Source organism: Natrix helvetica (assembly GCF_964273705.1).
Source record: "Natrix helvetica genome assembly, chromosome: 15".
Classification (NCBI taxonomy): domain Eukaryota; kingdom Metazoa; phylum Chordata; class Lepidosauria; order Squamata; family Natricidae; genus Natrix; species Natrix helvetica.
In genome coordinates, this window is record NC_138565.1 from 3,282,463 (window position 1) to 3,308,818 (window position 26,356).

A 26,356-nucleotide genomic window follows, 5' to 3' on the forward strand; every position below is an offset into this window, starting at 1 on the left:
CCACTCCCCTTTCCCCACCGCTTACTTTCCTGCTCTGCAAAGAGAGACGGGCACAAAAAAGGGGGCGGGGGATAGCGGCTGTTAGCCAATCGAGAGGCGGAACCGGCGCTCGCCCGCGCAACGTGACGCTCCCGCTGGCCAATCCGCGCGCGGAGGCGGGGCAGGGCGGGCTGAAGAAGAGAGACACGTCTGAAGGAGGTCAAAGCAGATCAGGCGGCCGGTGAGCGGGTGAGTGAATGGGTGACCCCCCAACGGGGGACTCGGGGATTTGCCTTTTATGCAGACGGGGAGCAGGGGCAAGAAGCTACCCCAACTCCAAAAATCCCCCCCCCCTTGATAATAAGCCCCGGACTACAAAACCCATGACTCCCCCGCCGCCCCTTTTGGGGATAATGGGCTTTGTAGTCCTTCTGTGGAATGGAACTCACTCCACTCCACCCCGACAGAGCAGGATGGAAAGCTGCGCCCCGCAGGTTTTTTTTAAAAACTATTTTATTATTTATGTATTTTATGCATTTTATTATTTTTTTATATATTTATTTTATGTATTTTTATTGTATTTATATATTTATTTTATGTATTTTTAATGTATTTTTTATTTTCTTTATTTATTCATTGTTTATTTATTAATTACTCGATAATTCATTCAATATGATTTATTCGTTTATGATTTATTCGTTCATGGAGCCTTTGCCGGTGCCTGTCCTGGCTGGGGATGATGGGCGTGGAAGTCCAAAGCATCGGGAGGAAAGTGTGGGGAGGGGGGTGTAGAGGGAGAGAAAAGAAAAGAGTGGGGGAGGGCGGGAGAGGGGTGGGTGGGAAAGAAGTAGCCACTGGGGGGATCAGGCTGAGATCCAGTGTTGGAATCCCACTCACCCACCTAATGGTTTGATCTTGTGCAATATGCCCACGCAAACCCCAAACGGCGGGTGGATTCGAACCCTGGATCGATCCTGATGTGGGTGCTGAGTTCCTTCTGTTGATGATGTCCTTGGTGCTCTCTGAGCTTGGCTGTTTTCTTGCAGACCTTTGATTACCCAGCTAGGTAATGTTATCAGCGCTAGAAGGGTGTGGGGTTTGCTCCCTGTTTATATGCAATATAATGTAACCTCAGTCTCTTCTAGTTCCAAAAGAGAAACTGATTGAAGGCAGCATAAATTGGTGTAATAGAGATAAATGGATACATAATGATAGACAAGAGATTAGATAGATGGATGGATAGATGGAGAGAGACAGAGAGAGAGAGATAACATTAGAGATAGATAAATAAGTAAATAAATAAATATGGATAAATACATTAGATATAGAAATAGAGATAGATATATAGATACATATTGATAGAGAAGAGATTAGATAGATAAGTAGATAATAGGATAGATAGATGTGGATAGATGATAGATAGATAGATAGATAGATAGATAGATAGATAGATAGATAGATGATAGATAGATAGATAGATAGGATAGATAGGATAGATATGGATGGATAGGTAAGTACCGTAGGTAATTAGATTAGATAGATAGATAGATAGATAGATAGATAGATAGAAAGATAGATAGATGATAGATAGATAGATAGATAGATAGATTGATAGATGATAGATAGATAGATAGATAAGAGGATGGATAGAGACAGAGAGATAAAGTTAGAGATAGATAAATAAGTAAATTATTATGGATAAATACATTACATATAGAGATAGATAGATACTTAATGATAGACAAGAGATTGGATAGGTAGGTAGGTAGATAGATAATAGGATAGATAAATATGGATGGATGGATGGATGGATGGATAGATGATAGATAATAGGATAGATAGATATGGATGGATGGATGGATGGATGGATAGATGATAGATAATAGGATAGATAGATATGGATGGATGGATGGATGGATGGATGGATAGATGATAGATAATAGGATAGATAGATATGGATGGATAGTTAGGTAGGTAATTAGAATAGGTAGGTAGATAGATGATTGATAGATAGATAGATAGATAGATAGATAGATAGATAGATAGATAGATAGATAGATAGATAGATGATAGATAGATAGATATCGGTAGGTAGGTAGATAGATTTTAATGCCCAGAATCAAATTGCCAACCACCTGGAATTTCTGTTGATCCCTTTTTGCCCACCTTCCTGGCTTAGATGCTTCGAGAACTTCCCAAACTCCAGAAATCAATCCACGTACATTGGCACCAGGAAATGTATGTCTCCCCCTCCCCTCTGCCCCCACCCCCCACTTTGAAGGAGTGGCGCTGGAATGTTTTCCCCTTCTCGGCTTTGAGGACTGCTGGAGGTTTTCTGGAGAGGATGCCAAGCAAAGTTAAAACAAACATTCCAAGCGTCTCTCTCTCTCTCTCTCTCTCTCTCTCTCTCTCTGCAAGGTTCTTTTCTCCCTTCTGGGATGGTTGTGAAAATGTCCACTGGCTGCTGAGTTTTCGCCTTTGTGGTTTTTGTAGGCTTCGTGTTCGGCTTTAGTTTGTGAAATTGGGTTGTAGCTGGAGACTCACACCCCTTCTGCGGGTCTGTGTGTGTGTGTGTGTGTGTGTCTGTTTTCCAGGCATTTAGCCAGCTTCTTGGCTACCTTAAGAGGCCTTTGGGCACAAAACTGGCTTGGCAGTTCTCACGGCGTTGAGCAGTGATTGTTTCTTTCTTTCTTTCCTTCCTTCCTTCCTTCCTTTCCTTTCCTTTCATTTTCCCTTTTTTCCTCTTCCCTTCCCCTTTCATCTCTCCTTTCTTTTTCCCCCTTCTCTTCCTTCCTTTCCTCTTGCATTTCTCCTTTCCTCTTTTCCTTTCCTTTCTTCCTTTCCTTTTTCCCCTTCTCCTCTTCCTTCCCTTCCCCTTTCCTCCCTCCTTTCTCGAAGTTTTTTCTCCCCTGTGAATTTAATTGTTCTTAAGGGTAATAAAAATCTCCTTCTAATTCCTGCTTGAAAACCAATTCCAGTCCCTTCCTCCTTTTATCAGCAAGAGGAAACCAAAGCCTTCTTTTGTTCAAAGGTCAGATTTAAATGAAAAGGCAAAACAGTTCAAGATGTTTCTTGCCAGTCGAACAAGCAGCGTGGTTTTCACACTTGCGTGCAATCCTTCCACACCCTTGAAGCTCCAGCGTCAACGTGTTGTGTTTTTTTTTAAGGGAAGTATTCAGAGGCTGAGAAACTTCAAGGAAGCTTGCTCCAAAGTCTGGATATTCTTGATTTCACACAATATCTTCATAGCAAGGCATGAAATTTTAGGGGGGGGGGGGAAGCATCGGCCCTTATTACCCCAGCCCCTCCCCTCATTTTATAGCCACTACCTGAGAAGCAAAAGTTCATTCTGCTTCTCTGCCTTACCTGTAGCAGGTACCAAGCTAAGCCCCACTGCAGGATACCTGTCTAGTCTCAGAATCTAACTGATTCTTTCCAGAGCCACACCTGTACAGGTAGCCCTCGACTTAACGGCCACAATTGAGCCCCAAATTTCTGTTGTTAAGTGAGTGTTGCCCCATTTGGGGAAAGCCAGCTTCATCTCGCACCCGTTCTTGCTCATTTAACAACTGCAACGATGCACTTAATGATGGCGAGAAAGGTTGCAAAACAAACCAAAACTCACGTAAAAGTTTTCTTGTTCCGACGTGGAAAAATTCGGGCTCCATTGTGGGCCTGAAGACTTACCTGTATTGGCTGGCTAGGTTGGCCTGTTGCTTTACCTGTTGCGTCAAAACCCTGGCAGTGAGGTTGTTCTGTTGTTCTTTTTTTTTTTGCATTCTTAGCTGATTGACCCGCCCAGCTCTATCTGATCTTAGGTTGTGTGTTTACCAAAGCTGAAATCCACAAAGGGCCCCCTCCTCCTTTTCCATTGCAGCCTTCTCTTCTTTCAAGAGTTTTCAGAGTGGCATTTCTGCTGAGTAAATAATCTCTCTGTGTGTGTTTTTCTCCCTTCTCCCCCTTCCTTCCCTGATGGGCAGTGAGCAAACACCAATATTTTGTGTCGAGGAGTTGGGAAAAAAACAACGCTGTGTGCGTGTTACTGGAATTGCCCCGAGCAGGAACCAGGAAGAAAGTATTATTACCTATTATCTATTTGCAAGTGATCTGCTGTATTGCTGGAAGCACCGTCGTCGTTTCTCTTCCCTTCATCAAAAAGGTAAATGAAAATGTAAAATGGAGCAGTCTCTTGTGCTGTCGGGTTTCTGAAGACAAGACTCTACTGCTAAACTTGAGCAGATCTCTGTGGACTTCAGCTCCCAGAATTCCTCCTGCTGGCTGGGGAATTCTGGGAGTTGAAGTTCACACCTCTTAAGAAGGTTACGGTTGAGAGACCTTGGATAAACGGGTCTCTAGGATAAATGAGAACAAGGTTATATAGCCCCCCAAAAGGGGGGGGAATTCTAAGTAAGGGAATAGAACGGAAAAGGAGCCTAAACCTAGGATTATCAAGGAAATAAGCTAGGGTTTAAACATAGGGAGTCCCCCACCCACCCACCCCCAATGGGATTCTCTCGGATGATCCATTTGTTTGTTTCCTTAAAAGTCTTAAAAGGTGTCCTCGTTTTTGTTAATGGTCGGGGCCGTGGAAATGCCCTCTTCGGCACGTTTCCAAGTAGCCCGACTGCGATGGCACCAATGAAGCTAAAACTACCACGGTTTTTCCCATTAATGATTACTTCTGGGTGTACACAGTGGAGGCTGCCAGATGTGGAAGCGGGATAGTCTCAAAGCGGGATTGATCTAGCAAAAACATTGCAGCAAAGAGCAGGAGAGGGTTATTCACCCCCGTGGGGGGGGGGGGTTAGAACCAGCAAGGAGGAAGTGTGTGAGTCAACGGGCTGGCTCTGGGGCTGCCCTCCAGATGTTTTGGGGTGACAGCGCCCTCCTTTCCAGCCAGCATGGCATCCGAGTGAGCTGTTGACCTCAAGAATCTTTGTCTTTCCTTCCTTCTACAAGGGAGGGGCTCCTTATTTGTCTGTCTGTCTGTCTATATACAGTATCTATTTATCTCTATCTCCATCTCTGTCTCTCTCTCTCTCTCAATCAATCAGTCATCTATTTATTATCTATCTATCCATTATATATCTATTTATCTCTATATCTATCTCCATCTGTATCTCTCTCTATATATATATATATATTTATTTATCTCTGTATCTCCATCTATATCAATCAATCATCTATTATCTATCTATCTCTATCTAACTATCTCCATCTATCTATATCAACTATCTATTATCTAGATAGATAGGTAGGTAGGTAGGTAGGTAGGTAGGTAGGTAGGTAGATAGATAGATAGATAGATAGATAGATAGATGATAGATAGATAGATAGACAGACAGATAATATATATAGATAAATAGATAATATATATCTATTTATCTCTATATCTCCATCTGTATGTATCTATCTATTTATATCTATCTCCATCTATCAATCCATTAGCTAGCTAGCTAGCTAGCTATATCTATTTATATATCTCCATCTATATCTATATCTCTGTCTATCTCCATCTATATCTATCAATCATTTATTATCTCTCTATCTCTATATATCTATTTACATCTATCTCCATCTGTATCTGTCTCTCTCTCTATTTCTATTTTTATCTACCTATCTATCATCTATCTCTCTATATATTTATCTCTATATCTTATCTCCATCAATCTGTCTATATCTATCTCTTTCTGTCTCTGTCCGTCAACATCCATCTATCCATCTATCCATCTACCTCTCTATCTATTTATCTATCTATCTATATCTATATGTGCAACTTAGAACTTAGAAAAGATACAGGTAATCTTCGACTTATGACCACGGCCACAGTTGAGCCCAAAATTTATGTTGCTAAGCGAGGCAGTTGCTCAGTGAGTTTTGCCCCATTTTACGCACTTTCCCAGCCGCAGCTGTTAAGTGAATGGCTGCCCCTGTTAGTGAGATGGTTGTTACGTGAATCGGGCTTCTGCCTTGACCTTCCTTGTCAGAAGGTCACAAAAAGTGACTGGATGGTGGACCCTGTGTGATAGAGAGGGGTGTGTGTGCTCTCCTCAAAACCACTCAGGGCTATAATTGTCGTAATTAACTTTCATTATCAAGATTTATGCTCTTCTCTTTGCATCACCCAACTCTTATCTCAGGCTGATAACTTCTGAAGGCAGGCGGATTCTAGTCACTCCCCAAATGCAAGAATAGGCAGAAAAAGTCACGTATGTATTCCACTTTTAGGGAGTGGCTATACGTCTAACAGGGAAAAGGGACGAAATAACACAAATAAAACCTAAGCAGAGATTCCGTAAGGGAATCGGGGTAGACGCAAGATAACTTCAAAGGAACAAAGAGATCAAAGCTATTTTTTTTTTTGCAAAGTTAAGTTACAAGCTGGTGCAGCCTCTTCCAGTAGCGAGTATTCTTCTCCCACGACTATAAACTGGGATCAGAAATGTCCATTGCTAAGGAAGGCATTTAGGTGAGTCCCGCCTGATTTTACACTCTATTTAGGCCACCGTCAGTCGTGAAACGAACCTTCTAAGTGAACCCTGCAGTTGTTAAATGAATTTGGGCTCCCCCAGGGACAACATCACAAATGGCAATTGTGAGATGCGGCAAGTCCCCGAATTTTGCTTATGCGATGCTGGGAGGGGTCATAAGCGCGAGGATTGGTCATAAGTCACTTTTTAAAAAAAACATTAAATTTATATTGAACAGTTTTTTTCCATTTTGAACAGTATTTTTTTTCCATTCCATTCCAACTGTTTTAAACAGTTATTAAAACGTAAATATCATCTTTGCAACGTTTCTACATCATCAAATATCCATTATACTCCTTTTATCTATCATCTATCTATCTATCTATCTATCTATCTATCTATCTATCTATCTATATCTATCTATCATCTATCTATCATCTATCTATCTATCTATCTATCTATCTATATAGCTTAATAATAATAATAATAATAATAATAATAATAATAATAATAATAATAATAAAATATTTATTTCTTAGCCGCACCCTCTCCCGAAGGACTCGGGGCGGCGTACAACAAAACATATGAAATAAATATATAGACAAGACATACATATTACAAAAACATATACCAAGACATGTACAAGGAGGAGGTCGGCTAATGAATAAAAACAATAAAATACAATGTTTAGAAACCCCTAAGTAATTGAATGCAATTAAAATACCCAAATAAAAACCCATCAGGAGCGATATAGTTAGATCAAAGTTGAGCCAGGCCAGCTACTTGGAATAGGTGGGTCTTGAGCTTGAAATAGATCTATACTAGTCTCCTCTTCCTCGCGTTAGAATGTGCTTGAAAACACGGAAGCTGTTTGGCGTGGCAGAGGCTTGGTAGGAAATTGAATAAATGGGAACAGCATTTCGATCTCATGAGGTCTGGAGGCTTGGTTGCAACTCGCATGACCGTGTTAAATGAAAAGCCTTGCGTTTCCACTTTTAGAGTACAGATGGCCGCAAATAAGCACCGCGAAATAAATATAATCTTCCCCATGCAGAAACTATTAGAGAAATACGCAAAGGTGCTGTTGGAGTTTTTAAGTGTCGCACTGCATTTGTTTTTTATTTATTTTATTTGGTTTGGTTTGTCAAGCATGTATGAGAAAACAAATACGACTATAACGTAACCATAGAAGTATAAGCAGGTAGAAGTATATACATAAGAAATGGGGACGAATAAACGGGGACGGTAGGCACGCCGGTGGGCTTATGCACGCCCCCTTTACAGACCTCTTTAGGAATGGGGTGAGGTCCCCAGTAGACAGTTTAAGGTTGAAGCTGGGGGGTGGGTTGAGGATGCAACGAGGGAGTCAGGGAGAACACTGTGTGGCTGAAGTGGTATATTTTCTGCAATCGAGTTTGGAGCAGTTTACCTTGAGCTGGTATCGATTGTTTGCCCGTGTTTTATTGAGGTTGAAACTGAAGTAGTCATTGACAGGTAGGATGTTGCAGCAGGCAATTTTGCTTCTTTGCATCCTGCTTTTATTATAACTATTTATTATTAGTTGTCATTGTGCATCACCTATGCCATGAAATTGGTTTTAGCCCCTCCTGGTGCAATCCGTAACAAAATAAATACAAGACAACATGAATAGTATAGAAAAGAATCCTTACACAAGTCACTGGGAGGAGAAATAAACAACTAGTCATCTGTTTCCAGATGTACGTGAAGGGATTGTGATTCTGTTTAGGAGTCTGTTTAAACCTGTTTGTCCGGTGGTTTTTTTTAAAAGAAATATTTTTTTATATGTTTTTATAAAAATACGGTTTTATAATTTTATAGGTGGCTCAGTGGCTAAGACACTGAGCTTGTCGATCAGCAAGGTCGGCAGTTCGAATCCCGAGCACCGCGTAACGGAGTGAGCTCCCGGGACTCGTCCCAGCTTCTGCCAACCTAGCAGTTCGAAAGCACGTTAAAAAATGCCAGTAGAAAAATAGGAACCCCCTTTGGTGGGAAGGAAACAGCGTCCCGTGCGCCTTTGGCGTTGAGTCATGCTGGCCACATGACCACGGAGACGTCTTCGGACAGCGCTGGCTCTTCGGCTTTGAAACGGAGATGAGCACCGCCCCCCAGAGTCGGGAACGACCAGCACACATGTGCAAGGGGAACCTTGACCTTTATAGATATTATATAAATTATTTCTATAAAATAATTCAAGGCAGCGAACAAATCCATCCCGCCAGCCTCTTCTTATTTCCTTCTTCTCGCAAGCATCCGAGTTCATAATTCAGTTCGGCTGCTACTTCGTTCCTTGTTTAAAATCCCCCTCCGAAACACGAAACCTTCCTATTGTATCGGGCATTTGCAGGTAAACGCGAGGAAGATAAATTCATCCGAACGGGCACAGTTTCGGCCAGGGGGAAAAAAAAAACCTTTCTCAAGTTGTAATCTCCTTTGCGTGCCTGGTTTGGACTAACAAGGTGTTTTTTTTTTCCTCTTAAGACGGGCTGCGCCGTGGGAAATTACACTCAGGTGGTGTTCCGTTTCTGTCCCTTTTTTAAAAATCAGTAAACTGGCCGCGATCCAGGGAGCTGGTTCAACTGGCCAAAAACTTTTTGCACACCCACTCAGATTTTTGCTTTGTTGGTGTGCCATGGCTACAAACACGCTTTTTTGAAACTCTCTTGAAGTTTCTAGACAGTTTGGCTACACAGGAAGGAACACAACGTACATATCCTGAATAAAATAAGCATGCATATCTTTGTGTGTGTGTGATTATATACAATAATACAATAGCAGAGTTGGAAGGGACCTTGGAGGTCGTCTAGTCCAACCCCCTGCCTAGGCAGGAAACCCTATACCGCTCCAGACAAATGGCTATCCAACATCTTCTTAAAGACTTCCAGGGTTGGAGCATTCACAACTTCTGGAGGCAACTTCTGTTCCACTGATTAATTGTTCTCACTGTCAGGAAATTTCTCCTTAGTTCTAAGTTGCTTCTCTCCTTGATTAGTTTCCACCCATTGCTTCTTGTTCTACACTCAGGTGCCTTGGAGAATAGCTTGACTCCCTCTTCTTTGTGGCAGCCCCTGAGATATTGGAAGACTGCTATCCTGTCTCCCCTAGTACTTCTTTTTATTAAACTAGACCTACCCAGTTCCTGCAAGCGTTCTTCATATGTTTTAGTCTCCAGTCCCCTAATCCTCTTTGTTGCTCTTCTCTGCACTCTTTCTAGAGTCTCTACATCTTTTCTACATCATGGCGACCAAAACTGGACGCCGTATTCCAAGTGTGGCCTTACTAAGGCCTTATAAAGTGGCATTAACCCTTCACGTGATCTTGATTCTATCCCTCTGTTGATGCAGCCTAGAACTGTGTTGGCTTTTTTGGCAGCTGCTGCCCACAGCTGGCTCCTATTTAAACGGTTGTCCACTAGGACTCCAAGTTCCCTCTCACGGTCACTACTACTGTATCCCTTTATATGTTTTCTTCTTCCTTTTCCCATGAGGAAAGAGCATTGCCGGACCACTGGAGATAGGATTTAAGCGAGTTGCTGTAGTTGCTAAGTGAATCCTGCAGTCTTTAAGTGAATCTGTCTTCTCTCTTTGATTTTGCTTGTCCGACACTGGCTGGGAGGTTCTTTTTTCCGTGCCACTGTAACTTTGGATGACGGTCGTAAGTCGAGGATTTGCCTGTACAGGAGGGGTCAGTCTCTACGTTTTTGAGGGCATTTCATCTTGAAAGCAACATGATTCTTAGCAAAGGCAGGTTGAAGAAATAAGCTGCCGATACGACTGTCAGGTCTAAGGAATCGAAATGCCCAGAAGACAAGATTTTATCTCCTGAAAGATCTGCTTAGGATTTAGTTTTTAATCCAAAGCGATGTTGGAATATTTTCCTTGTCAGCCCTGAAAACATTAATTAACGACACTTAACTTATCAGGTGCCAAAAGGTAATTGCTAAGAACTGGAAAAATCGGTTTCATCGCGTGAAGGAATTAATAAAATCTGACAAATGGCAAGAGATACTCGTACTTGTGGTTAGACCGAGAAATCTCGAAGGGAAGAATGCTGCATGATTGAAAGGACAGGATTCCTGCATTGCATGCTAGGAAGAAATTTTTTTATCAATAAAGGAGAATATTTGTAGTTCGGGGTTGAAATGAGGAGTCCTCTCAGCTGGGTGGTTTTCTTGGCGACGTTTCACGATCCAACTAGGTAACATCACCAGTGCTACATGAGACTGGGGTTTGTGGAGAGGAGGAGGAGGAAGAGAAGAGGAGGAGGAGAACAAGGTGAAGGACTGTGGGGTCCTTGGTGCTCTCTGAGCTTGGTGGTTTTCTTGGTGACGTTTCATGACCCAACTAGGTAACATCATCAGTGCTAGAAGGGAATGGAGTTCGGAGAGAGGAGGAATGTAGGGTCCTTGTGCTCTCTGAGCTTACTTGTTTTCTTGGAGACGTTTCATTATCCAACTAGGTAATGCCATCAGGCTAGAAAGGAGGGCTTGGGGGGTGGAGGAAGGAGAAGAGGAGATGGAGGAGAAGGAGGACTGTGGGGTCATAGCTGTGGCTTTTTCCTATCGTTGTTTCTGTTCACATTTCCTCCTGAATCTCTGTAACTTTATGGAGCCTGGTTGTGCCAGGGCTGTCTACCTGTCCGAAACTATTACGGAGTTGTAAAATAAACTCTTTGTGTCATCGACGATAACATCGGGTCACCGTGTCTTTTGAATCCTTTCCAGGTTTCCAAACATCAAAGTCCAAGGAGCTATAAACGAAGACTCCACCTTAACCATTAGTGATGAAAGAAAGAAAGAAGGAAGGAAGGAGAGAATAGAGATAGATGGGACAGATAGGGAGAGAGGAAGGAAGGAGGGAGATGGGAATGAGAGGAAGGAAGGAAAAGAGGAAGAAGGAAGGAGAGAATAGAGATAGATGGGACGGAGATAAGGAAGGAGGGAGATGGGAATGAGAGGAAGGAAGAAAAGAATAGAGATAGATGGGACAGAGATGAGGAGGGAGGGAGATGGGAAGGAGGAAGGAAGGAATAAAGAAGGAAAGAGAATAGAGATAGATGGAGGGAAATGGGAAGGAGGAAGGAAGGAAAAGGAAGGAAGAATAAAGATAGATGGGACGGAGATGAGGGTGGGAGATGGGAATGAGAGGAAGGAAGAAAAGAATAGAGATAGATGGGACAGAGATAGGGAGGGAGGGAGGGAGATGGGAAGGAGGAAGGAAGGAAAAGGAAGGAAGGAATAAAGAAGGAAGGAGAGAATAGAGATAGATGGGACAGATAGTGAGGGAGGAAGGAAGGAGGGAGATGGGAAGGAGAGGAAGGAAGGAAAAGAGGAAGAAGGAAGGAGAGAATAGATAGATGGGACGGAGATAAGGAGGGAGGGAGATGGGAAGGAAGGAATAGAGATAGATGGGATGGAGATAGGGAGGGAGGGAGGGAGATGGGAAGAAGGAAGGAAGGAAGGAATAAAGAAGGTAGGAGAGAATAGAGATAGATTGGACGCAGATAGGGAGAGAGGAAGGAAGCAGTGAGATGGGAATGAGAGGAAGGAAGAAAAGAAAGAGATCCCCTTAGAGCAGCCGGTGGCAAAAATGTCCAAGTTATGTCCAGCTTCTTGTCACCTCACCCCCCCCCCCCAGCCGCTATCATCTAAGCTTTATCAATGGCTTGTGTTTTCTTCTTTTCTCCAATTTGAGGCCAGTAATCGCCAGTGATGGGATTAAATAAATTAGATTTCCTCCTCCTGCCTGCTTATCCCCTGCATCTTAATGCTTTTAGAGGCCAATGTTTGTTCCGAGAAGGGAAGACATCCATTGCTGGGGGCAGCTGGAGACCTTTTCTGCTCTGCAGACACAGTTGTTGGCCCTAATGTGATCGGAGAGGTCTGTTTCCAATCAAATTGGGAGCCATCAAGGATGACAGTGGTTTTTCCACGGGTTATTGGCTTTGGAGTTAATTCCATTTCAAATGGAGCTCGACTGAGGTCCCCCTGCGGCATTCTTACTTTATCCACTTCCTCTCAAGACTATCTGCAGCTTCTCGGTAGGGAATTGATTTTGAAAGGGTGTGTGAAGTGGAGGAGATGGAGAAGAGAAGGAGGAGGACTGTGGAAAAGAGGAGGAGGGGGACTGTGAGGTCTTTGGTGCTCTCTGAGCTACGTGGCTTTCTCGCAGACGTTTCATTACCCAACTAGGTAACGTTATCAGATGGTCATGCAGCATCTGGAAGAAAACAACCCAGCTCAAGAGAGCATCCGGTCATAATCTGCATAACTCTTTCATTCCTCATCGTCGCAATACGGAAAAACCTCCCCGCCAGAATGTTTTCTAACGCCAGCCAATGGATTTTGCAGGCATTCACTGCTTCCTCCTCTTCCTCGTGAGCTGACATGGAGCACCATCCTGAGCACCACGCCCATATGGGCCGCATGGACCACATGGACCACAACATGAGTGGCTCAGCAACCCCCACCGTGGATCCTCACGCCCACCATCACCCCACGAAAGCCCCTGGACACATGCATGGCGGAATGATGGTAAGTGTACGCGTTGGGCTAAACCTGAAGGCCAAGGGATACAGGGCCCTCCATCAATGGCCTTCCATTCTCCTCCTCCCAATATCATCCTCCTCTCTTAATGGGCCCGTAATCCCTTGTGGGGTGCAGTCTAGGGAGCTGAGAGGAAAGGAAAGGGAAAAGAGGAAAGGAAAGGAAAAGACAGGTGAAAGGGGAAGGGAAGGAAAAAGAGGAAAGGACAGGACAGAGGAAAGGGGAAGGAAAGGAAAGGAAAAGACAGATAAAAGGGGAAGGGAAGGAAAAAGAGGAAAGGAAAAGACAGATGAAAGGGAAAGGAAAGGAAAAGACAGATAAAAGGGGAAGGAAGGAAAGGAAAAGACAGATAAAAGGGGAAGGAAGGAAAGGAAAAAGGAAAGGAAAAGACAGATGAAAGGGGAAGGAAAGGAAAAGACAGATGAAAGGAGAAGGGAAGGAAAAAGAGGAAAGGAAAAGACAGATGAAAGGGAAAGGAAAGGAAAAGACAGATAAAAGGGGAAGGAAGGAAAGGAAAAGACAGATAAAAGGGGAAGGAAGGAAAGGAAAAAGGAAAGGAAAAGACAGATAAAAGGGGAAGGAAAGGAAAAGACAGATGAAAGGAGAAGGGAAGGAAAAAGAGGAAAGGAAAAGACAGATGAAAGGGAAAGGAAAGGGAAAGACAGATAAAAGGGGAAGGAAGGAAAGGAAAAGACAGATAAAAGGGGAAGGAAGGAAAGGAAAAAGGAAAGGAAAAGACAGATAAAAGGGGAAGGAAGGAAAGGAAAAAGGAAAGGAAAAGACAGATGAAAGGGGAAGGAAAGGAAAAGACAGATGAAAGGAGAAGGGAAGGAAAAAGAGGAAAGGAAAAGACAGATGAAAGGGAAAGGAAAGGAAAAGACAGATAAAAGGGGAAGGAAGGAAAGGAAAAGACAGATAAAAGGGGAAGGAAGGAAAGGAAAAAGGAAAGGAAAAGACAGATGAAAGGGGAAGGAAGGAAAGGAAAAAGGAAAGGAAAAGACAGATGAAAGGGGAAGGAAAGGGGCCGTAGTTTGAGGATCCCTGATTTAGCGCAATATAAAAAAATGCAAAGATTTTTCTGCAGACCATCAAAGTTCTCTGGTTTAAAGCGGGTGAAAACCGGGTTCTAGGTCACTGTTTTTCGGTGTCGTTGCGACTTCAAACGGTCACTAAAAGGAATGGTGGTAATACAAGGACCAGAAAGCTGCAAACTTTTGCCCTGCTCTTCCTAATAGTGTTTTACATAGGCTCCCATTTCTCTCCCTGCACAGGATATGACTTTCCACTTCAGCTATCAAAACGTTCCCTTGCTGTTTTCTGGGCTCGTCATCAACACACCCGGAGGTGAGTGATGGGGAGCAGCCGAGGACGGATGAAACAACAAGGGATGGAAACTAATCGAGGAGAGAAGCAACTTAAAACTAAGGAGAAATTTCCTTGACAGGGAGAACAATTGACCACTGGAACAACTTGCCTCCAGAAGTTGTGAATGCTCCAACACTGGAGGTTTTTAAGAAAATGCTAGACAACCCTTTGTCTGAAGTGGTGCAGGGTTTCCTGCCTAGGCAGGGGATTGGACTAGAAGACCTCCAAGGTCCCTTCCAACTCTGTTATGCGGTTAAGATTCCTAACCTACATGGCAATGATTCTTCGGTCTGGACTACCTCTTGTTGGGTTTTCCAGCAATCTTAAAATCTCCCACAGTGCCCCCACTGAATCGCCTTGTATTGGAAATCTCGTGAAATATATTCACTAAAGTTCTGGATGGTGGCAAGCTAGTTGCTCTAGAGAGAATTATCTATCTATCTATCTATCTATCTATCTATCTATCTATCTATCTATCTATCTATCTATCTTCCATCCATCCATCCATCCATTCATCCATCCATCCATAGTATATTATCTACAGTACCTATCTCTCTCTCTCTCTCTCTCTCTCTCTCCACACTGTCTGTCTATCTACAGTATCTATCTATACAGTATATCTATCTAGCTATCATCCATCCATTCATAGTATGTCTGTCTATCTATCTACAGTATCTATCTTTCTTATCTATCTATCTATCTATCTATCTATCTATCTATCTATCTATCATCTATCTATCTATCTATCCTATTATCTATCTATCTACACTGTCTATCTTCAATATCTTATCTATACAGTATGTCTCTGGATAGATAGATAGATGATAGATAGATGATAGATAGATGATAGATAGATAGATAGATAGATGATAGATAGATAGATAGATAGATAGATAGATAGATAGATAGATAGATGATAGATAGATAGATAGATAGATAGATAGATAGATAGATAGATAGATTAGACAGACAGACAGACACAGACAGGTGTGTGTGTTTGTGTTCCAGCTTAACTCTGGAACGCCTTGAGCAATTTCAACCAAACATGGTACACAGACAATTTACCCTCTGGAAACAAATATTGTGCGGGCAAGACACCCCTAACACCCCTCTGGTGTCTGTGTGTGCTGTTAAGATACAGCCTGTTGTGCCTTCAAATGGCTTCTGCTGTACTGCCGTAAAATGGCTTCTGCTGTGCAGCGCAGTGGAGTTGCCGTGGTAACAGCTTCACAGTACTCCACAAGGAGGCTCCCTCTGGTAAGTGGGGAGGAAATCCAACATTAGAAATTACGTTTGTTCCGGACATCCCCCCCTCCCTTAAATAAGGGACTCGGGCAATGCCAAGTTATCAGCTCATATTTAATAAACCTGGTCTCTTTTCCTTCAGAAATGGTTGGAGCGTTTGTGGCTATTTTCTTCCTAGCCATGTTCTACGAGGGCCTGAAGATCGGGCGAGAAAGCCTCCTCCGGAAGTCCCAAGTCAGCATCCGTTACAACTCCATGCCTCTCCCGGGGCCCAACGGGACCGTCTTGATGGAGACGCACAAAACGGTCGGGTGAGCTCGCGCTGCTTCTTCAAGCTACCTTAAGATAAAGCAGAACAAAATGGCGCTGGATCCACACAGCACCGACACAGCTGGTTTTCTAGGAAGCCAGAGGGAAACCGTTCTGGGTCTCTCATCGTTAAAACTGGGCCTTTGCCAAACGTTTCCTTTTAGTCCATTTATAATCTTCGGGCCGTGTGTCCTTGATCAGAGAATTGCTGCCTGAGCGAAAGTTGAGGGAGGATGGTTTTTGCATCCCACCGGCAGCAAGCCTAGAAACCAGGAGACGGTGAGTTCTAGTCCTGTCTCGGGCAGGAAAGCCAGCTGGTAACTTTGGGCCCATCACCAGGAGATGGTGACTTATAGTGCCGCCTTAGGCTCGAAAGCCAGCTAGGTAACTTTTGGACCAAACACCAGGAGACAGTGGGTTCTAGTTTCCTGCCTTAGGGATGAAAGCCAGCTGGGTGACATTGAGCCAGTCACCAGGAGATGGTGAGTTCTAGTCCTGCTTTAGGCACGAATGCCAGCTGGGTGACTTTGGGCCAATCACCAGGAGACAGTGAGTTCTAGTTTCCTGCCTTAGGGATGAAAGCCAGCTGGGTGACATTGGGCCAATTCCCAGGAGACAGTGAATTCTAGTCCTGCTACAGCCACGAAAACTAGCTGAGTGACTTTAGGCCAGTCTTTCCTTCTCGGCCCAGCCCACCTCACAGGGTTGTTGCAGGGGGGAAAGTAGGAGGAGAGGCGCATGAGAGACGTCCGCCGCCTCGAGTTATTTCTGAAAACGGGAATGGCGGGACATTAAATAAAAAGCGCGTCCCCCTTCATCCCTCTTCTCCCGTCCGCTTAGCCAACAGATGCTGAGCGTCCCTCACCTCTTCCAGACCGTCCTTCACGTCATCCAGGTGGTGGTCAGCTATTTCCTGATGCTCATCTTCATGACCTACAATGCTTATCTCTGCATCGCCGTGGCCGCCGGCGCTGGCGCGGGCTACTTCTTCTTCAGCTGGAAAAAAGCCGTCGTAGTCGACATCACGGAGCATTGTCACTAACGGTTGTCCTTGTGTTCCCCCACACATCCCGCCACCCCTTCGGTCTCCCAAAGGACCAGGTTTACTAGAAGCATGCCGGCGAGCCACCCTTGTGCCTCCTCCTCCTCTTCCCCAAAAGCTTTGGGTTGGGGGTGTGGGGTATGGGGAAGACTCCTGAGCCACGGAGTAAAAGAGTCGTGCAGCCAACTAAGGCAACCTACTCGCTACGATCGATGGGTGAAACACGGCATCTTTAGTCCCGATTTAAAGGCGGGGAGCTTAACCCGACCATCCCAGATCCTTTTTCGTACTTTAGCAGCAGGCTGCCTTTCTAGGGCAGGGCCAGGAACACAACAACCCCGTCTTCCTTCGAGACAGGTATGCACGCACAACCACAAGTCCTCCGAGGCCGCTCTGCGTTTGGATCTAGCAAGGGCCAACGCTGCTCATCCCCTCTTTTCCTTGAGAAGTCAGCTCCCTGCTTGGCTCTGGGTAGCCAACTCCCGTGTCACAATTGCCAAAACAGTTCTGCGGGTTTGGTCCTAGGAAGCCTTTGACCCAGGAAGGTTCTAAACCCCGGGCCAGATGTTTGGGGGTGGGGGGAAAGAACCGTTTGTTGATTTACAGTACCCATTTCTAGCTGTCGACGGCGACATGCTGGTGAAAAATAATGGGGAAGCAAGTATGACTTTTTTTTTTAAACCTATTTTAAATAAACCTGCAGTACAAGTGTTTTTAGGTGTTTTTTTTTCAGATTTTCAGGCTGGCCTAATTTTTTTTTTTTAAAATATTAAACCTTAGTTGTCATGCCCTTCTTAAGTGGCTTCCAAAAAAAAAGCAAAACTCGGCAAGGAGTCTCGGAGAGTCACGAACCAATGAAGCAAGCTAATGGTCTCCTGCAAACTCCACTCCCCTTTCTCCCCTCTTTTATTCCCTCTGGGAGGGGCCATTCATCGTCCACCTGAGGCCTTACTCCCAAGTCGACCCGTTCTTTAGCTACTCCCTTCGTCTGGCAACTCTGCGCATGCGCAGACTGGGAACAGGCTCCAGCTCTTCCTCTGCCTCACTGATCTCCGACTCTGAAGGCAGCTGATAACTGGCATATGGCTCTGTCCCACTCTCTGCCTCCGACACAGAGCCCTCATCAGAGCCTTCTCCAGACTCCAGGACTGGCCCAGGTTCCTCCCCAACCTCCTCACTGTCCGAATCCGCTGCCAGCTCTGCTGGTGGGCCACAACAGAAGAGGGTAAAATCAGGATTAACGTTCCTGCTGAGAAATCAAAAGTTTTTTCTTTTTTTTAAACTGACTGCCTGAGAGGGGAAAAGTACGCAGAAGCCGGAGTACTTCAACCACGGGGGAAATCAAAGCCTGCAGCATCGGGTGTCACCTGATTGTAAAGTGGCGAGAAGCTGGCGTTTTGCTTTTGAACCAAGCCAAATCTCTTACTACCTCCGGGCTCTTTGGCTCAACTACAATCGGCGCATCAAACAAAAGGATGGCATTTGCCCAAACGGCATGTGCCGAAGAAGAGTAAACCGGGAGCTGAATCAGCCTTCTCCCAATCCCATCCCTCGCCTCCCCGTACAATCAAGTTTTCCGCCTCTCTCTCTCTTTCCCGATCTTTTTAGAAGGCACAAAGACGGGATTTGTGATACATTTCATCTCGGCCGCAACGCCGAGAGCGGTTCCACCATTTCGTGGCGCTTCAGCCACGGCGAACTATCTCTGCAGCTTTAGCACGTCGCGTCCGCCTGCTTGATTCTATCCATCCTGTGTAAACCCACGAGGAGGCAGTGGCTTCTTGGTTATTAGGACGATGTCAACCCAACCGTATAGGGATGGAGGCCAGCTTTAGCCATTGGGGTATTTTCCGTGAAAAGTGGGGGGAAGGGAAATTCCCCAAATCACCCGCTAGCAATCTTTCCCTTGTGTTTGTCGACGGAAATTGTCTCGTTTACTCGCTGACCGTAACCCAGTATTGTTTTTCCCCCGTAGTTGTTGTTCTAAGTCTTCCTCCTCCCTCCACTGACAGTATATCTATGGAAAAAAAATATAATGTGCCTTAGCTATATTGCTTCATCGGGCTGCGTAGTGTACCATGTAGGAGCGTGATGGGGAACCTATGGCATGCAGAGTCCTATCTGTGGCAAACGTATCGTTACCAGCTGCTCTTCAGATTTCCAGCACGCACCGGCTTGCTGGTCTTTGCGGGCGCCAGAAAACAGTCAAAAAAATGGTTAGAACGTAGCCCGTTTCCAGGCCAAAAACGGCCCAAAAAACAGCCAAAAACCAAGCATGCGTACATGTTCCACTTTGGGTACTCAGTGCCAAAAAGGTTTGCCATCACTGATGTTTTAAATCCCTAGCTGATGGAAGTATATCCATCGGCAATCATTATGTCAATACTAACGATTCCGCTGTTGTTATCTTCTGAAAGTATACAGTCTTGTCTTAACCGAAAATGATGGATATGTTTACACCTGCCCAACGTCGTTCGATAGAATAAAGAGATTCAACCCATCCTCTGTAATTGGCCTTCTTTTTTCCCCCCTCCCCACAACAATACCCTTCTCTCGTACCTCTCTCCCGTTTCCAAACGGGAGGAACTGGTTTGCACGTACACAGGCCCGCGCACAATATGCCGGAATAGTATTGTCCCTACAATAGCGCCCAATTTAATGCGCTCGGCGTCAGAAAGGCATGCGACGCACAGTGAAGGAAAATAAGCTAATTGCAGGAGCACTGTCACTTCTAGGAAAAGGTGAGTCTGTGAGTTCATCCTTGTTCAGGTGATTAGAGGGGTGAAGAGGCAGGTTTGCTCCACACCACGCAGGTGGGGTTACAGAAATAAATAGACTGCTATTGAGGGTGGCTAAATTCGTTCTGACCGAGGCTTCCCAAGAGCCTGAAGCAAACTCCGGGTCCAGACAAAAAGCCCTTTTATTAATTGACTATTGAATTCTGCTCATTCACATCCAGCAAAGTCTTTTGAGGGAGGATTTAGTCATAGACCTTATCTCGCTTGGAGAGCTGCCAGGCGGATCTCTGCAGAACTTGGCAAGGAGTCTGAGAGTCACGAACCAATTAAGGGAACTAATTGCCTCCTGCAAACTCCACTCCCCTTTCTCTCCTCTTTTATTTCCTCTGGGAGGGGCCATTCACTGTCCACCTGTGGCCTTACTCCCAAGTCGACCCCTGTTCTTTAGCTGTTCCCTTCCTCTGGCAACTCTGCGCATGCGCACACTGGGAACAGGCTCCAGCTGTTCTGCCCCACTGATGTCTGACTCTGAAGGCAGCTGATAACTGTCAGACGGCCCTGGCCCCCTCTCTGCCTCCGACACAGAGCCCTCGTCAGAGCCTTCCCCAGACTCCAGGACTGGCCCATCTTCCTCCCCAACCTCCTCACTGACCGAATCTGCCCCAGCTCCACTGATGGGCCACGACAAGTACGCAGGTGGTGTTACAGAAATAAACACTTTTCTCCCGGCTGTAGTGTGCAAAAATTCCCCCAATAGTGACATCTGGAAATGTTTGCGTGCCGAGGTTATGCTAAGACAGCTCTGCCAGAATCTTAATATTGCTATTGAAAGATTTAAGGTTGCAAATGGAAGATTTAAGTAAAGAGATCCAGGGCAGGAAGGTGTCTGAATTCGGCTTTCAGGTGTGTGTAGGGAAAAAAGGACACAACCTCATTCTCTACAGAATAGAAAAGTCTTTATCTTCCAGAAGGATAGAATCCTTATGGCTCCTCCACCTGTCCTCATCGTAAATCAGCTTGTCATAATCCTCCCTAAAGCACGCTTCGCAGGGAGACAGCGGCGCAATCACGCTCCACCCCATCACACTAGAATTCAAAGTTCCCAAACTGCGACGAACGGTTGCTGGGTTTAGGCTGAGGTTTGTAGCCAATCCGGTCGTGAATGACTTGCTCCCAGCTCTTGTGATCGGGGTTCAACGCCAGGGCCCCTTCGCCCTCATTGGTTCCCACCATGTCGACCTCTTCCCGCTGCTTTTTATGCGTCTGCAAAAAAACCAAGAAGGTATTCAGAAAATAGATGGATGATAGGATAGGATAGGATAGATAGACAGGCAGAGATGGAGATTAGATAGGTGGGTGGAAAAAAATGTATCTGGAATGCCAAAACCTGCAGATCCTTGGGGAAAGGCTGCCTCTGAGCATGTGCAAAATTTCGCTAGGCCATCAGCGGGGACATTTCCCTATATATAAAGCAGAGCCACTTTTTTAGCCACTTTTTTTCCCCTCCCCGCTTCCTCGAAACCACTTTAAAAAGCATTTCCCACGGAGAGAGCGCCTCTGAGCATGGGCAGAGTGCTCCCGGGCTCTTTTTTTTTCTTTTTAAAAGGAGCACCGGCGGCTCCAGAGGGTCTCTCTCTCATCTCCCCCAACCCCCCCACCTACCTCCAGCTCCTTGCGGGCCCCCTCGAACTCCTCGATGTCGTCCAGCTTCAGCTCCAGCCGGGTGGGCTTCCTCCGCAGCATCCTCCCGCGGGCCGGTCCAGCGGCTGCTCTAAGTGCGCCTGCGCAACGCCGTCCCCTTCCCGAAGCCCCCTCTCCCTTCCGCCTGCCGGAAGCGCATCATAGAGGCCCGCCTGGCCTAGAGCGGCCGACCCGCCTGCGGAGACGCCCATTGGCCCAGGCGCTCCGCCGGATGGGGAGATCCGCAAAACGGGAAGGTCGCTGCCCCGGAAGCGCTTCTAAGGAAGCTCACTTTATCCTGCCTTCCGGACTGGCTGTTAAGAGGCGGCTATGGCTTTGCCGAGGGGCTCCACGGTGGGTGAAAGCGGGGGAAGGGTGGGACGCCCCGGGGGTGGGTGGGCTGGGCCTGTTTAGCTGGGAAGGGGGCTGCGCTTCCTAACAAGAATTAAAAAAATGAAAGAACTGCTCTCCCCTTCTCTCCAACCGTTCCTTTTCAAACGTTGGACTACAGTGCCCATTGTCCACAGCAAGGGACGTTCAGGCCCATGCTAGATAAAGGGGTCTTTCCAACGGCGGGATAGTGCAGCTTCCCCTCCTCTTATCCTCAGCCGCCTTCATTCATCACTATAAGCAGGAGGCTGCTAAAAAAATATTTATTATTGTTGTTGTTATTACTATTTTATTACTGCTATTTTGTTATTGCTACTATTATTACATCATCATTGTTGTTGCTATTGCTATTTTATTTTCATTACTATTATTTTATCAATATTGCTATTATTTTATTTTTTATTCTTACTACTATTATTTGATTATTATTGATACTATTACTATTGCTATTATTATTCATTAAACATGAAACTCAGTCAACTTAACATGACTGGTTCTAATGGTTGATATGGGTTGCTGCCAGTGTCCTAGGTATCAACCAAGTACCTTCTTAAGATGACATTATTATTATTGTTATTGCTATTGCTATTGCTATTATTATTGCTATTATTATTGCTATTCTTATTCATTAAACTTAAAACTCAGATTGTCGAGGACAATCTGGAAAGACACAGGAAGTGAAAGTACAAAATATGAAATATAAAAAAAAGTATTATAAACGTAAGTCGAGATAATGGGTGTAATTTTTTTGCTTCCATTTGTCACGGCAGGGAAATCAGCCAAATCCCCGGGAGAGGCTCCGTTTTCGCACTCTTGACACTGTAGGTTGGCTAGTTTGTATTTTGGGCCCCGCCTCACAATTTGGGGGTGGTATTTTGTGATGGTGCATAGCGGGTGGCTGTGCATGGCCAGTGGGAATTCCAATTGGCCCAATCCAGCTGGTTTAAAACACACACACAACTACAACAAGAATCGCATCACTATCACAATTTAAAAGATTGATGTGTGGAGAGCAGAGAACAAGGGGCTGCTGGGGAGGTGGAGTCTGCCATCAATATGCTGGCATGTTGGACTACAACTTCCATCATCCCCTTTGGCCTGAGGATTTGCCCTGTGGCTACACCCCTGGATCGTCTCCCCTTGTTTTTCTCCGCAGGGGATCAAAACGAAGGCGTCCGACGATGGAGATGCCCCTCCTGCCAAGAAGGCCCCCATTTTCTACGGGAGCCTGGAGGAGAAAGAGCGCGAGCGGATCCTGAAGGGGGAGTCGGGGATGATGGGCAAAGCAGCCGTCAAAGCAGCCATTGAGGCTGGCAACATCAACATCTCCACCGGTAAGATGAAGCCCAGCGACTGGGAAACCATCAAAGTTTGGGTGGGATTTTTTCTCCTCCTTTAGGTTTATCATAGGAAACATACAGTGGAGTAAACAGTTTCTCTGGCAGCAGATTCAGACAGTGAGGAGGTTGGGGAGGAAGATGGGCCAGTCCTGGAGTCTGGGGAAGGCTCTGATGAGGCTCTGTGTCGGAGGCAGAGAGGAGGCCAGGGCCGTCTGACAGTTATCAGCTGCCTTCAGAGTCAGACATCAGTGAGGCAGAGGAACAGCTGGAGCCTGTTCCCAGTGTGCACATGTGCAGAGTTGTCAGACAAAGGGAACAACGAAAGAACAGGGAGTAAGGCTACAGGTGGACTATGAATGTCCCCTCCCAGAGGAAATAAAAGGGGAGTGGAGTTTGCAGGAGTTTGCTTAATTGGTTCGTGACTCTCCGAGACTCCTTGCCAAGTTCCGCAGATGTGGGCCTGGCAGCTCTCCAAGCCAGATAAGGTCTGTGACCGTAAATCCTCCCTCGAAAGACTTTTCTGGATGTGAATGAGCAGAATTCACAGTCAATTAATAAAAGGGATTTTTGTCGGGACCAGGAGTTGGCTTCATGCTCTCGGGAAGCCTCGCTCAGAACAACATAGGATACCTGATATATACTGAATTTCTCCTCTGGCCTAGGGGAAGTTTTTGACCTGGACGATCACATCAGTGAACGTCAAGCCGAAGTCCTGGCCGAATTTGAGCGCCGGAAACGGGCGAGGCAAATCAACGTTTCCACGGATGACTCCGAAGTCAAGGCCTGCTTACGAGCGCTGGGAGAACCTATAACGCTGTTTGGGGAAGGCCCGGCCGAAAGGAGGGAGAGGTGAGAGCCGATCTCTTTAGATTGAACTGTCCCTCCCTTGCCTTTCGTACACTGAAAAAGCCTTTTCACGTTGACATTTCCTTCTCGCCAGGCTACGTAATATTCTCTCGGTTGTTGGTCCCGACGCCTTGAAGAAAACCAAGAAAAATGACGAAAAATCTAAGAAGTCTAAAGAAGAGGTGGGTGTGTTTTATACAGTTCCTGCTCAAGTCCACGTTTAGGACTAAAACGGTTAAAATCTCTTTTTTGTGTTCTTTGTCTCCTCTTGAGCTGGATTTCCACGATGCCTAGCGTATATATAAAAGAACAATCAGTTTGAAACGGGAGGGACCAAGAATGTTGATTTGTGGATAAATCACTCGCAATTAACCGAGTTAGAGGCCAAATCAGGCCACAACTGTGGAAATGAATGTCTCATGATTTTCCAGTGAGGGTGGAAGTATATAAGAATCCTCTGTGGAAAATACATTACACATCGCATCACTTTTGAAAAAATTGACTTAGGCTTCCTGAGACCGTGCAAAGCTTTGTCCCCCAAGCCCTCTTTTTATTTCAACGGCTATGAATTAACATTCATTCACAGCCCGCAATGAGTCACAAATAGTTTGCAAAGAGTCCGATAGAAGTCTGCCAAAGTCTTTCGGGATAAAGCTGATAAGCACCCTTCTTTATCTCCCTTGAAACGCTGCCAAAGGCCCGATTGCCAATTAGCTTTGCAAGGCCACACGGAGTCAAAACGGAGCTTCAGACTTTAAACCGACCAGAATGAACAAAGTTGCTTCCTGCAAAGGCTCACGTGCCTTTGCTCCTCCCTTATGTCTTACGGGAGGGGCCAATCACCTCCAAGCCTTACTCCCGAGTCGCCCCTTTTGTCTTAACTGTTTTTGTCTTCCGGTAGCTCTCTGCATGTTCACACTGGGTACGCAACAAAAATGTTGGCTCTGTGCCTTCACTTCTTTTTGCAATTTGTCTTTCTTAGTATCAGCAGACGTGGTACCACGAGGGGCCAACCACCTTGAAGATAGCGAGACTCTGGATTGCAAACTACTCCCTTCCCCGGTAAGACTATTAGTGAAAGGGAGAGAGCAAACCCCACTCCCTCTAGCCCTGATGTTGTTATCAGCTAGGTAACGAAACGTCTGCAAGAAAGCAACGCAGCTCGGCAAGCAACAAGGACCCCACAGTTCTCCTCATCCTCATCCTCCTCTCTGTAAATCCCTCTCCCTCCTAGCACTGATGATGTTCCCTGGTTGGGTAACAAAATGTCTGCAAGAAAACCACCAAGCTCAGAGCTGCTGTATATAAACAGAAAGTCCCACTCCTTTCTAGCACTGATGATGTTGTCTAGTTGGGTCATGAAATGACTGCAAGAAAACCACCAAGCTCAAGAGAGCAACAAGGATCCTGCCGTTGTTCTCTTCCTCCTCCTCCCCCCTATAAATCTATCCCCCTCCTATCGCCCAGTTGGGTAAAGAAACGTCTACAAGAAAACAACCCACTCAAGAGAGCAGTTCAACCCTGAGCTACCAATATCCTCTTCCACCTGTAACACATTTCTCTCCGTCCTTGCGCAGGGCAGTGAAGCGACTGGACGAAGCCCGGTGGTATAAGGAGGTCCCCGAAGCCACACGGACATCCCAGAAACAAGAGCTTCACAAATCTTTAAGGGTGAGTAAAGGGGTCCCCCTACCAGGCCCGCAGGTCAAGAGAGTGGCAACTTCAAAACCTCCCCCAAAAGATGGAAGCTTTGCGTGACTAGATCTGCTTCTAGTAAACGTTGCAGTGGCTTTTTTCTGGCTGAGGGAGGCTGGAGGGGGGAATCTACTGGTCTTATGGAGCAAAACTCTCCTCGGGATTGTCTTGCTTAGCAACAGGAATGCTGGGCTCAATGTTGATCGTAAGTCAACAACTACCTGTATAAAAATAAAATAAAACATTTGCCTTCCAAGTCCTTCAATAAATGGTTCTGAGGATGTAACAGGAAGCATTCAGGAAGTTTTCTTCTTCCTGCTTCTCTCGCTCTTCCTTTCTCTTCTCCTTACTGCTCCCCCTTTCCCTTTTTTTCTACTCTCCCTTTCCCCTTTTCTCTTCCTCTCACTTTCTCTCTCTTCTTACTCTCCTTTCCTTTTCTCTTCTCCTTACTTCTCTCCCTTTCTCTCTCCTCTCCCTTTCTCTCTTCTCCCTCTCCCTTTCTCCTCTCCTCTCCCTTTCCCTTTTTCTCTCTTCTCCTTACTCTCCTTTCCCTTTCTCTCTCTTCTCCTTACTCTCCTTTCCCTTTCTCTTCTCCTTACTTCTCTCCCTTTCTCTCTCCTCTCCCCCTTTCCTTTCTCTCTCTTTTCTCTCCCTCTCCCTTTCTCTCTCTTCTCTTTACTCTCCTCCCCCCCCTT

The 26,356-nt window shown here is 45.5% G+C and overlaps 3 protein-coding genes across 5 annotated transcripts in view; 2 read left to right on the plus strand and 1 right to left on the minus strand.

The window, feature by feature from the left end:
* Positions 1–92: 92 nt before the first annotated feature.
* SLC31A1 (solute carrier family 31 member 1) lies at positions 93–19,472 on the plus strand. 2 transcript variants are annotated; one of them, XM_081967330.1, is made up of 6 exons: positions 93–228; positions 3,960–4,138; positions 12,817–12,999; positions 14,283–14,355; positions 15,764–15,932; positions 16,771–19,472. In XM_081967330.1, the coding sequence occupies exons 3-6, from the start codon at positions 12,853–12,855 to the stop codon at positions 16,970–16,972; spliced, it is 591 nt and encodes a 196-aa protein (XP_081823456.1). In that variant the 5' UTR covers positions 93–228; positions 3,960–4,138; positions 12,817–12,852; the 3' UTR covers positions 16,973–19,472. The 2 variants fall into 2 exon arrangements, with proteins under 2 accessions (XP_081823456.1, XP_081823457.1); XM_081967331.1 differs by lacking the exon at positions 3,960–4,138 and having other exon boundaries at positions 174–228.
* A 1,172-nt stretch (positions 19,473–20,644) lies between these two features.
* Positions 20,645–21,538, minus strand: CDC26 (cell division cycle 26). The gene is made up of 2 exons (XM_081967339.1): positions 21,373–21,538; positions 20,645–20,973 (listed from the first exon to the last, which is right to left on the minus strand). The coding sequence occupies exons 1-2, from the start codon at positions 21,451–21,453 to the stop codon at positions 20,797–20,799; spliced, it is 258 nt and encodes an 85-aa protein (XP_081823465.1). The 5' UTR covers positions 21,454–21,538; the 3' UTR covers positions 20,645–20,796.
* A 97-nt stretch (positions 21,539–21,635) lies between these two features.
* PRPF4 (pre-mRNA splicing tri-snRNP complex factor PRPF4) overlaps positions 21,636–26,356 on the plus strand; it is an 11,452-nt gene continuing 6,731 nt past the window's right edge. Inside the window, exons 1-7 of one of the 2 annotated variants that reach the window (XM_081967276.1) lie at positions 21,636–21,743; positions 22,547–22,601; positions 22,937–23,114; positions 23,783–23,969; positions 24,061–24,148; positions 24,949–25,028; positions 25,544–25,637. In XM_081967276.1, the coding sequence (XP_081823402.1) occupies positions 21,721–21,743; positions 22,547–22,601; positions 22,937–23,114; positions 23,783–23,969; positions 24,061–24,148; positions 24,949–25,028; positions 25,544–25,637 (705 nt within the window). In that variant the 5' untranslated portion in view covers positions 21,636–21,720. Of the gene's footprint in view, positions 21,745–22,546; positions 22,602–22,936; positions 23,115–23,782; positions 23,970–24,060; positions 24,149–24,948; positions 25,029–25,543; positions 25,638–26,356 lie in introns of both variants that reach the window. The other variant, XM_081967277.1, reaches the window with a different exon arrangement.